This window comes from Sprattus sprattus (assembly GCF_963457725.1).
Source record: "Sprattus sprattus genome assembly, chromosome: 13".
In the NCBI taxonomy this organism is placed as follows: Eukaryota; Metazoa; Chordata; class Actinopteri; order Clupeiformes; family Clupeidae; genus Sprattus; species Sprattus sprattus.
Window position 1 is genome coordinate 18,347,280 of NC_137911.1, and position 11,892 is coordinate 18,359,171.

Below are 11,892 nucleotides of genomic sequence, written 5' to 3' on the forward strand. Positions count from 1 at the left end.
GCAGAAGCAGGTGTAGATAGCCTCTGGGATTGCAAAGTTAGCAGACCTCTTAGTGGCGTTGACAGATGTCATAGCATGGACTCACTCTGGAGCTCCTAGGTTCAGCGCTGTGAAAGGAAATATATTCTGTCTGTCATGGAGCCTAGAGAAGACTTCTTCACTGAAAAGGGTAATTGCTGTCAATCTTGGTTTGTATTTGAATTGGTTTGTGATTGTTGAAGAAATTACTCTTAAAAGGTTCCTATATGCATTGTACATTTGTGCATACTGTGGATATAGCCTGTTTTATTATATTTAATTAGTTTATTGAGGTTAACAAAAGCCTGTCGCCTTTCGGACTTTTTTTAAACCTGTCAGTCAAGCACATAATCTTCAAGGAGCTGTCACTTCATAAGTTGTTAATCACCTGGAGTGTGTTAATTTATACATATTTTATACAGTAAAATACGTTAAATGTGTAGAATAGACTTACTTCACACTAAGCTTCAGGTATTCAGGAAACAAACTGAATAGTATGGATTCAGATAGGAGATGTGTGTGTGCGTGTGTACATCATGTGTGCATTAAAGGACTGCCCTCCAGACATCCAGACTGTGTCCAGGCTGGTCTGAGGGTTATTCCGTGGTGTTAGACATTCCTCTGAGGCTGAAATGCACTTTGGACATCTCTGATAAAGAAAACCTTTGCCTTCTCTCTGTCACACACACTCCCAAATCAGCCAGGGAAAACAAACACACTGTAGATTGTCCTGTCTCCTGTCCTGGTTTAAGTGCTATTTTTGTTTTTGGGTGTATGGTATCTGGGAAAAATACATGGAATATAGATGCTGCATTTTGTTTGTTTATTTGTTGATGATTTATGGTACAGTAATCAACATCCAATTTTGCAACCAATGCAATGCAAACAATACAAGTTAAATGCTAAAGTTTCGCTATTTAAATTCACGAAAGACTTCCATTTAAAAAATACCTTAGTATCGTATGCAAGCCTTAAATGGAACCTTTACATTGAAGTAGTGTTAGTGAATGGAACCTTAATGTACGATGCAGCCACTGTGACATGTTGCACTGACTTACATTTGACTTTATCAAACAAAGCAAGACTGGCACACCCTTGTTACTGTTGATGTAAATTGGATGTGTTGTTTTTTTCTTATCTAGAAATGAAAACATCATCTCCATGTTCTGCCACTTCACCATGTGTCTGTGAGCTACCGATTTCTGGCTTTAGAACATGCCCATTCCTATGACCAGAGGGGATGATGGTTAGTTTTCATCCACACACATACCCCTCAGCCACAATACACGGATATATAAGGGGATGACGAGGAGTTTGTATCTGCACAAATACCCCTAAGACACAATATATTGAAATATAAAAGTGTGTTCAAAAAGCTTTTTCATTTTCCATTGCAAAAATATATTTATAGATCATTACTCTGTGCTTCAGAGATGTTTGATTTTGCCTCTAGTTAGCTTCTGTGAGAGGATACACATCCTTGCTCCTTGAGCACCTCATGGTGGAGAGAGATGGAACTTGAAGCAAGATTTCACACATCTTCAGAGACGATGACATGCAGAACAGTTCTTTAACAAGTAATGAGGATGAATGGAAGAACGACTGCAATGATGACTTTATCAGATGCCTAATTTATTTTCTCATAACTGTAATTGGTATCTTGCTATTGTTATCATCTCTCTCTTTTTATTACACACGGACGCACGCACGCACGCACGAACACACGCACGAACACACGCACGCACGCACGCACGCACGCACGCACGCACGCACGCACGCACGCACGCACGCACGCACGCACACAAACACACACACACTTTCTCCCTCCCCCTCTCTGCCTACAACTCACCCTATCTCTCAGTCTGTAACCCTCTTGTACAATCCTTCTCTCTCTACCTCCCTCTCCTCTCTGCTTTACTCTCTTTCTCTTACTCTCTTTGACTCTGTCTATCTATATCTCTCTCTGTGTCTTTTCCCTCTTACCCTTCTCTCTTCCGTAGCAGTCCCATCAGACAGCCCTCCACAGAGCAGCGATGGTGGGGAACCGTGATGGTGTCTCTGCCCTCATCAAAGGTGGCTGTGCTCTGGACCTGCAAGACAAGGCAAGTACCTCTCTCAGGTCTTAGATCACTTACACAGACAACCATGGGGTTGAGATCCTGCTCTTCGATTTCAAGACAAATCAAGAACCTCTCTCAGGTCTTAGAAAACTTACAAAAACGACCATGGGGTTGTAGTGACATTGTATTCATGACCCCTGCCAGTATATCACTAGCAACTGAACACTTGGGTTATAATGCACTTACACCCTGTAACAGAGAGGTGTGTTGTCTAACTGGCCACCTAGGCTTTGCACTATGCAGTTCCGTGATTCAGGTTGGACCACCCTGAGAAAATGTACAAAAAAGCTTTCCCAGTTTCCCAGCCGAGTCATGAGTCAGAAGTTAGATTGTTAGATTTCAAGTTAAAATGTCCTTACTGCTGCTTCAACATCATTTTCCCTCTCTGGCAGGATGGCTTCACAGCTTTGCATGAGGTGTCCTGGCATGGCTTTACTCAGTGTGTCAAGCTACTGGTGAAGGCTGGCGCTGATGTTCACATTAAGAATAAGGTAAACACGGCAAACCTATCCAATGCAGTCCCAAACAAACCAAACCAAACTAAACCAAACCTATCCAATGCAGTCCTAAACAAACCAAACCAAACCTATCCAATGCAAACTAAACCAAAAGTTACTTTTATATGTTACAAATCCTCATCAAAACCTTCTCTCTTTTTTTTGTCTCTCTCTCTCTTTCTCTCTCTCTCTCTTTTTTCTCTCTCTTTTTCTCTGTCTTTCTCTCTCTCCTTCTCTCTTTCTATCCTTGTCTATCTCTCTCTCCCCCTGTCCTTGTTCAGGCAGGGAACACTGCGTTGCATCTGGCCAGTCAGAATGGCCACTGTCAGAGTGCCCATCTTCTACTGCTGGGGGGGTCCCAGCCAGACAGCAAGAACCATGTTTGTCCAACTGTGTTAATCTGAGCACACACTATTTACCCACTGTACCCAGCAGGCTGCTCTTTAATCCACACATAATCCAAAGGATTTGTGCAAGGCTGCATTGAAAGAATCATTTGTCAAACACACAGAAAAGAAAGTTTAATGCTGTAGTATTAAAGTCATGTTCATGTTTACATTGAGTAAAAAATCATTGTATCCAAAGTAACATACAATTCATTCAATCTCTTAAAGCTAATGCTTGCTCATTCTCTCTTTCTCCACCTCTCACTCTTTCTGTCTCTCTTCATCTTTCTTTCTGTCTTTTTCTTTCACTATCAAACTGTGCTACCACATTTAACATTTGAATCACCTTCACTGTCTTTCCCCCCTTCTTTCTCAGGTAGGAGAGACCTGTTTGCACATTGCCTCACGCTACAATCAGTTAGCTATGATCAAAACTCTGCTGACTGCTCTTTGCTCCGTGGCAGACAAGAATGAGGTTGGTTCCCATGGTGCTCAGTCATGCTGTGAAAGTGCCACATCCCCAGCAACATCTCTGAAAGACACATCACTGTCACAATGAGAGAAAAACATGTGGCGAAAAAAAGATAATTAACAGACCTGTACAACCTATTGTTACCATCTACATGCAGGAAAATAATACAGTATTCCCTGAATTGTACAACCCAGTGTCAACATTTAATTAAATGTACTATTCGTGACATGTTTACAGATGAGATGGTATTAACATGACTAAAGGTGACGAGATGTTTGTGTAACAGACAGGAGATACTGCTCTGCATGTTGCTGCTGCTTTGAATCACAAGAAGACAGTTAATCTGCTGCTAGAGGCTGGCGCTGACAGCAGCATCAAAAACAATGTGAGTGTGCCTGATTATGCATTAAGAGGATATCAGCACTATTCACATTTGAGCAGAAGTTCATCAAGATGGAAATGTTAATTCAGTCTTCAGTGTTTCAACTAACAAAGTGAAAATATTGAGATGATGTTCTTTTCACAGATTCAGTTTTAAAAAGTGTTTGTTATGAATCAGTGATTAAATGAATGAATAAGTGAATGAGTGATTGAATGAATGAAAGAACATATATATTTTAATATTTTGTTTGTTGTTTGATAATTAGAGGCCGGATTATCAACATCTTTGCTGTAACTGCTTCTCCTTCAGGCTGGTCAGACTGCTGTCGATAAAGCCAGGGACCTGAACCACAGAGAGGTGGCTGTAATGCTGTCCAAAGCAAACCAGGTGGGTGGGGGATCACCCCTGTCAGATCAGAGTACATAGTCATTAACCACAACATCACAGGAAGAAGATATAGCATCACTCCGTTTAATTATACTGTTTATTTGTAGCTGTTTGTGTTGGTCCATGCATGGTATGCAGTGTTTAAGTGCAGCCTTTCCATCCATTTCCATACGTACACGTCAAAGACAAATGAAGAAGCAAACGGAGAACTGGACTCAAATCTAGTCTGACTTCATACTTGCTGTCTGTGTCTGTGTCTGTGTCTGTGTCTGTGTCTGTGTCTGTGTCTGTGTCTGTGTCTGTGTCTGTGTCTGTGTCTGTGTCTGTGTCTGTGTCTGTGTCTGTAACTGTGTCTGCGTCTGCGTCTGCGTCTGCGTCTGCGTGTGTCTGTGTCTGTGTCTGTGTCTGTGTCTGTGTCTGTGTCTGTGTCTGTCAGGGTCATTGCTTCGCTCGAGCAAGGACAGTGAGGAAGAGGCGAGACCAGCTGAAGGCGGCTCGGCGAGCTCAGTCCGTCCCCCGGGACGATGTCCCTGCAGGCAAGGTAAAGTCTGGGCCGGCGAAAACATCAGCTCTGGCGTAAACAACCACTCAAGCACTGTAGTCTTTTTCAGAGGTCACACACACACACACACACACACACACACACACACACACACACACACACACACACACACAGACAAGTCTAACTCATCCCTGTGGATGAGCACAAGGCTGGGGAAAGTTCAAACGACATGGGAGACAGAGCCAGATTTTCCAGACTGTGAACTCTAATTCAGCTGGACCTTTTGAACGTTCCTTTCCACACCTTTCCTTCACCTTAGCTAGAGATGGCTGCCATCAATTATTAATGCACCCTGATGCATTAATTATTTAATAATGTAGGTGTAAAAAGAACCCCTCCTTGTGGCTCAACTTTTGATTTACATGCAGTCATACCTTTCTAGTCATTGTAAAAGCGGTATATTGTCTGAGTCATAGTGGGGCATGACAATGACTTCTGTGAAAAGTGGAAGGATCTTGTGATTTCCTCAGTGTGAGTAAGTTTCCTGTGTGGCAGGAGATTGTGTCTGTGGCCGAGGACACGCACAGCAGTGACCAGGCTCTGAACAAGCGCATCGAGCTGGTCAGCAAAGCCATGTCCAGCCCTCGCAACAAGAGGAAGTTACGCAAACTCAAGGACAGGGTACGAGGAGTACAAAATGATTTAGCCATGCTTGTAATGTGAAATATTGCAATGCAACTCTTTCATCATGATTTCGGTTGATGTTCAGAAACAGGAAATGTATTTACACACCCATAGAAGCAATGCTATTGTTTATAGAGTGTTTATTTTTAAGTTACTTTAATCAGCATTTTCACCTGTAGCATCTTGTGTACCTGTAGTTACTGTATGTACCGTATATCTGGTAATGGCTCCATTAACTTGGGCCTTCCTGGTACTTTAGACACGTTCAGCCTGTAACACCAGTCAGTTACACCCACTATCAGTTATAGCTACAACCGCAAGCTATACCCACAACACCATCTACGGGTGAATTGCAATTAGCTAGCCATGTGTAGACCACAGCACGCATTTCTAAAGAGATCAATAATTTTAGTCCTGCTGGGTAAAAGTGCCTGTTTAAAAGTGCCTGTTCAATGCCATCATTATGTGCACGTTTAGTTCCTTCTGCACTTATGGTATTGTTGGTGGCGTCTCAGGCGGACTCCCACATGAGGAAGGAGGACCACAGGAGGAGGGCACGCAGCGCCAGCCCCCTGGGCGAGGACGACATGACCCTCCCCAACGGCAACACCTACCAGCTCTACACTCTCTACCGTGACAAAGATGGCAAAGTCAAACAGGTCAGAATGAGGTGTTAGTTATGGCTGTTGATGAATATGTTGAAGGATATTGTGATCTTGGTGTACAGACTGTCTCCAAAAGCCTCCATATGTCTCCATATGAAACTTCACATATGTTGCACTACATAGCCCTTATTACGTGAAACTAAAGTTTGAAGCTAAGTGTAAAATATTGTGTATAACGAACTAACAACACAATTAGGTATTACATAAAATTAGTGTTTGACTTAGGATTATGACTAAATGCAGAGTAAAGGGCTGTTACGTGTTAATACATGTTGTTTAAAATCATTTTGAGAGTAATGTGTATGACTTGGCAGGCTATATCATGGAAGGCTGCATCCAGGTCTTCATTTCTAGTAGTGCTTGACCTCATTTGGTGGATAGTTATTTATCTTATCTTCTCAGGCCCTGGCAACCGACTGCCACTGTAAGCCCTTCATCAAGAAACTGGAGAACCAGCTCAAGGCCACCAAGATGGAGATCAGGTCCCAGATCTACAGCATCCACGAAGAGATGAATAGCAAGCTGGGTCGCATGGATCGTCAGAGCAAACAGCAGGTGTGTCACGCAGTCACTTACTTAAAGTCTGCAATTCTGGCAAAAGAAAGCTGTTGACATTTGAGCTCAACAGCCAATCATTTACACCCCTCCCTTTCGTGCTCCTCAGAATAATAAATCAGATGTTAAGTTTTTCTCTTACATTTCTATTACATCTTTGCTGTATGTAGTCGTTAGTGAGGAATAGACTGTTCAGCAGTATACAGCCACAATTATAAACTACAATAGGTTTTACACTCAAATGTTTGAATTAGCATTTTTGTAATAATAGAAACATCAAATTAGTGTAACTGAGAACATCCCAACAGACATGGTGCCAGACACAAATTCACGGACAGACACAAATTCACAGACAGGCATTACATTTTTGGTCCGCTCCGCGTCGTGGTGTTCTTTGCCCCGCAGCGTCCATTAACTTCGTAGAACTGGACAGCTCGTCGGCCGTCATCCCTTACATATTAGACGGCGGTGTTACAAAGATGTCCTCTTGGGGTGAGCATTTGGATTTGTAGGGTTCCGCAACGGAATTCAGTATTAACAGTAGTTCATTGCAACTGCAATATTCTTAATTTGAAAACAGTGAGGGGGTTCTGAGGGTATCATTCCCGACGGAAATAAAGCAGTTGTAGCTTTTAAACGCCCATTTTTCCAGCATTTTGAGATGAAAAGCCCCCCCCCCCCCCCCCCCCCCAGTGCCCGCCCATGGCACCAGGGCTTCTTCCCAGTGGTAGATTACGATGCAAGAGATCTGGCTGAGCCATATCTCTTCTGGTATCAACAGTTATCTGCGTTGGAGGAGGAAATTGTTAACAGCGCTGCATTTTTTAATCAAAAGCACTTGTTTAATAGTCCTCCTGGGAGTAGATCAAAGTGAAGGCTTTAGAGAGTGAGATAACTTTGTAAAGACTGTGACTGTGTGCGTGTGTGTGTGTGTGTGTGTGTGTGTGTGTATTCCTCATGGGTCAGATCAAAGTGCTTCAGAAGATAGCACAGGAGCGTGTGACTGCAGAGGGGATGGAGTGCCTGTACCGCATCAACCAGAGGTCCACCATTGAGAGGCTGAATGAGGAGAGGAGACAGGTACTGCTTCAACTCCGGCCCTTGTTCACACACACACACACACACAGAACCTGAAACATGAATTCAAACCATAGTACCTGTAATACTAAAAATAAATAAACTGCCTTCATAAGATTAGAGAAACCAAGTATCATAATGGGTTTCATTTGTACTTATTCTAGAATGTTCCATTGCCTCCACTGATTATTAGCTGTGTTAGCTTATGTTAAAACAGCATATGTTAGGTTTATAAAACAAACAAAAAGTAAAATATAAACCTGACATGTTTGCCCGAACGTTTTGTCTGTTTGGTTGTACGACACTCAGAAACTGGCTCAAGTGATTAGGAAGTCTCTGTATGCCACATGAACTAACCTTGCAGTGCCTTGCATGTGAAGCAGGCCAGGACAGCGAGCGAGCTGAAGAACTGGTGCATGTCCAAGATCCAGGACATGGAGGTGCGCCTTCCTGGGGACCCGCAGTATTTCAAACTCCTCCCCTCACCATCTGCGGACCTGGAGGCTGATCCAGAGTGTCTGCCGCTGCTGTCTGTGATGTCGGGGGAGAGCACCAGTTCCTTGGCCACCTATGTGAACGTGCTGCCCAGCCCCGTGCTGACGCCCTACTCCACAGCCAGAGGACATGACTTTGACGAGGCCATCGGCAGGAAGTACTTTGAAGTGAAGCTTGACAGTTCTTCAGGTGAGTGTCCGGTGCTAAAGAAAAAAACACATTTAAGGCCTGAAGATTTTGTATCAAACAAGAAAGCTTTGTACAGACACCTCTATATTGATATATACTGATATATGTTTTTCAAAGGAAGATGTGGATTTAAATTTAACATGAATTAAACACAAGTTTATCATGTATTACTTACATTTGCAAATTAAATGTAGAACTGACACCAGAAATATTGTATTTGTATTTCATATTTGATTCATAAATAATACAGACAAATATCTATCTTTCTGCTTCATTAATAAAAATAATCATTCATCATTAATCAGAAAACATTCAGGTGTTCAGAAATGTGTTATATAACTGTGTTTTGTAAAAATAATGTGTAATATTATTTTATTCAAACCACCCTTCCTTCAGCAGAAGACCAGCAGCATCTGTCTGAGCTTTACTCAGTCCCCTCCCTGCACCTGCCTGTGATGCACCACACCATCTACGCCCGGCCGCGGCCCATCTCTGGTGACCCCCAGTGGCTGCCAACGGACCTGCAGGAGACAGACTCCTCTGATGCCCGGCCCATCCGGCGGGATGAGTTCTGCCTGAGCACCTCCAGCGACAGCCTGTCACCCTGCGGCCGACCAACAGGGGGCGACAGCGACCTGGACGAGGTGCTGGTGCCGGGATGGTGCCTCCCGCGCCAACACCCGGTGTGTGACAGGGTCGTGAGCCGCGCCGCGCCCCTGAGGCACCCGTCCGGCGGGGGCGGCGGTGCTGTGCAGGCGATGGAGTTGTTTGGCGAGCGCCCGGCCGAGATGGCGTTTATCCAGGAGCGGGACAACCTGCACGCCGTGGAGGTGACGCAACGCTTCTTCGAGACGGTGTCCACGCAGCTGGAGCGCTGGTACGAGAGGAAGATCCAGGAGGCCCAGAGGCTGGCCGAGCAGCGGGCCCAAATGGACCGATCCTCCCTCATGGAGCGTATCAACAGCCTGGAGGAGGAGCTGCAGGGCCTCAGAGCAAATACACACAGATAGAAAAAAACACAGACACACACACACACACACACACACACACACACGCACACACAAACATGTAGCACACACCTGGACTGGACTATGCTGACTGGACATGAGGAAAGAAATGGAGAGACACGCAGACACCCACACATTCACACTCATACACACTGTCTCTCACAGCTAACACATGAGCACACACATGAATTTAATGTTCTGGCACACTGAACAATTATCTTTCAGGACTACATTTAAACGAAATGAATCGATATATAACCCTAAATTAGAACCAATGCGCGCAAACACACGAACACACACACACACACACGCACAGGCACACACACAGTCTGACACAAGCAGACAAAAAGGCTCTGCTAGCCAGCTCACTTAATAAAAAAAGCTTTACTACTACTACATATACCCTTAAACATAGCAACTCTAAATGCAGAATGCACCAATAAAGCACATCTTATCTCATGGGGCATGTTATTTATTTAACAGTTACACAGCCGTAGGTAATTATAGCACAGAAAACTGTGAAGTTAGTACACCTTGTTTTTTTGGCAGCCCCTTCCTCCTCTAAGAAATTTGAATACATCATTTAAATAATTCAAATGCTGCCAAACTGCAAAACCAATAAGGCAAAGCAGTTAATGACATTAATACAGAGATAAAGTAAACAACAGCCACTGATTCTCACACACACTAATTTAGCACAGTAGCATGCACACACACACAATGTTTTGAACTCACACAGTTTTTTGCACATTATTAGTAATACATATTTGGAAGGACCTAGGTTAAACTAATTGCAGTAATTATTAAGATTAAGAGTTTCCTCAGAAGCTGAGGTAGGATAACTCCGAGCTGGATTGGACAGAACCACCCAGGTGTAATAAAAAAAACACTCTTGTGTGCTACTTAGCAACAGTGACAATATTAGATCTTCTGGCTGTTTGGTAATCATGTCCAATATGCTGCAAAAAAAAATCCTTCAAAAAGAAGAAAATATGCAGTGATTCTGCAGATCTTGTATGGATTACCAATCACTGGTAACCACTTTACAGCTCTGATCTGGCTGTCCAGTCACACATACAGCACCAATAATACTATAAAAGAATATTCCTCAATAGCAGATTGTGGACAACTCCACAACCATGATAAATCTGTTTCTACACAGAAGTGAAGCCACTGAATGTATGAGGCATGAGGATTCGATTACCAGGCCACGAGGTGTTTGCATGGTGATATGCAGTTTGTTCTTGTCGGAGGAGGTGTTTGCATGGTGATATGTAGTTTGTTCTTGTCGGAGGAGGTGTTTGCATGGTGATATGTAGTTTGTTCTTGTCGGAGGAGGTGTTTGAATGGCGATGTGCATATTGTTTTTTTCAGGAGAGGTGTTTGAATGGTGATGTGAATATTGTTCTTGTCGGAGGAGGTGTTTGAATGGTGATGTATAGTTTGTTCTTGTCGGAGGAGGTGTTTGAATGGTGATGTATAGTTTGTTCTTGTCGGAGGAGGTGTTTGAACGGTTCTGTGTATATTGTTCTTGTCGGAGGAGGTGTTTGAATGGTGATGTGTATATTGTTCTTGTCAGAGGAGGTGTTTGAATGGTGATGTGTATATTGTTCTTTTCAGGAGAGGTGTTTGAATGGTGATGTGAATATTGTTCTTGTCAAAGGAGTTGTTTGAATGGTGATGTGTAGATAGTTCTTGTCAGAAGAGGTGTTTGAATGGTGGTATTTTATACACAACAAACAACTGAGGAGAGGCTTGCTAGCTCCTTCTTATGGAACCTATAAAGTGTATCTGATACTGGTACACAGTAAAACATGTTTAAATCACAGGTTTTTAGTTTTTTTGTCAGAATGAGTCATTGCGCACCATACCAGTGGAGGAAATTGTGGATGGTGTTGGTCTGGCGGCAAAATGCTGCATAATTCCCTCTGTAAATTAAGCAAATGAATTAGCCTGAAGAGTGTTATCAAAACTTGGCATTGCACAGCTTAACAGAGTTTGAGTCCTTTGAACATTTTCACACATTGGACCAAATCGAATCTTAACAGCGGTAACTTCAGCTCGTCAACAGAGTGAGAAAACAGCGAATCCAATGTTACTGCACTGTGTTTCGGTTTCAGAGTTCATTTCCTTGTCTCTCATGCCGCCGGTGTTATACTGCCAGGGTAAATGCCCAAACACAGAGGGTATGTTACACTGATGTTCACCCTTGAGCAAAATTATACTCAAGGGTTGCTTCAGTTAACTACCCTCCATCACTTGTGTGATCCATGAGTATTTATTTCCAGGCCCTTAGCCATCTATGCATGCTTCTCTTATAAGATATAAAAACGATAGCAGGGATTTCCCTAAGTTTGAGTGTGGAGTGATGCTTGGGAAAACCACACAACTGCCTCTGTCATGAACTAACTCACTACCCTCATTTCATTCTTTTGTCACTTTAAATCTGAATTCAG

General features: G+C 43.2%; 1 protein-coding gene across 1 annotated transcript in view; it reads left to right on the plus strand.

The window, feature by feature from the left end:
* ankrd6a (ankyrin repeat domain 6a) overlaps positions 1–9,439 on the plus strand; it is a gene marked incomplete at both ends in the record, with an annotated part of 11,169 nt that extends 1,730 nt beyond the window's left edge. Inside the window, 13 exons of the mRNA XM_080850204.1 lie at positions 2,019–2,120; positions 2,531–2,629; positions 2,917–3,015; positions 3,398–3,496; positions 3,780–3,878; positions 4,185–4,262; positions 4,699–4,803; positions 5,320–5,445; positions 5,964–6,107; positions 6,516–6,668; positions 7,635–7,748; positions 8,129–8,429; positions 8,826–9,439. Of these exons, the coding sequence (XP_080706330.1) occupies positions 2,019–2,120; positions 2,531–2,629; positions 2,917–3,015; positions 3,398–3,496; positions 3,780–3,878; positions 4,185–4,262; positions 4,699–4,803; positions 5,320–5,445; positions 5,964–6,107; positions 6,516–6,668; positions 7,635–7,748; positions 8,129–8,429; positions 8,826–9,439 (2,133 nt within the window). The remainder of the gene's footprint in view (positions 1–2,018; positions 2,121–2,530; positions 2,630–2,916; positions 3,016–3,397; positions 3,497–3,779; positions 3,879–4,184; positions 4,263–4,698; positions 4,804–5,319; positions 5,446–5,963; positions 6,108–6,515; positions 6,669–7,634; positions 7,749–8,128; positions 8,430–8,825) is intronic.
* Positions 9,440–11,892: the final 2,453 nt, after the last annotated feature.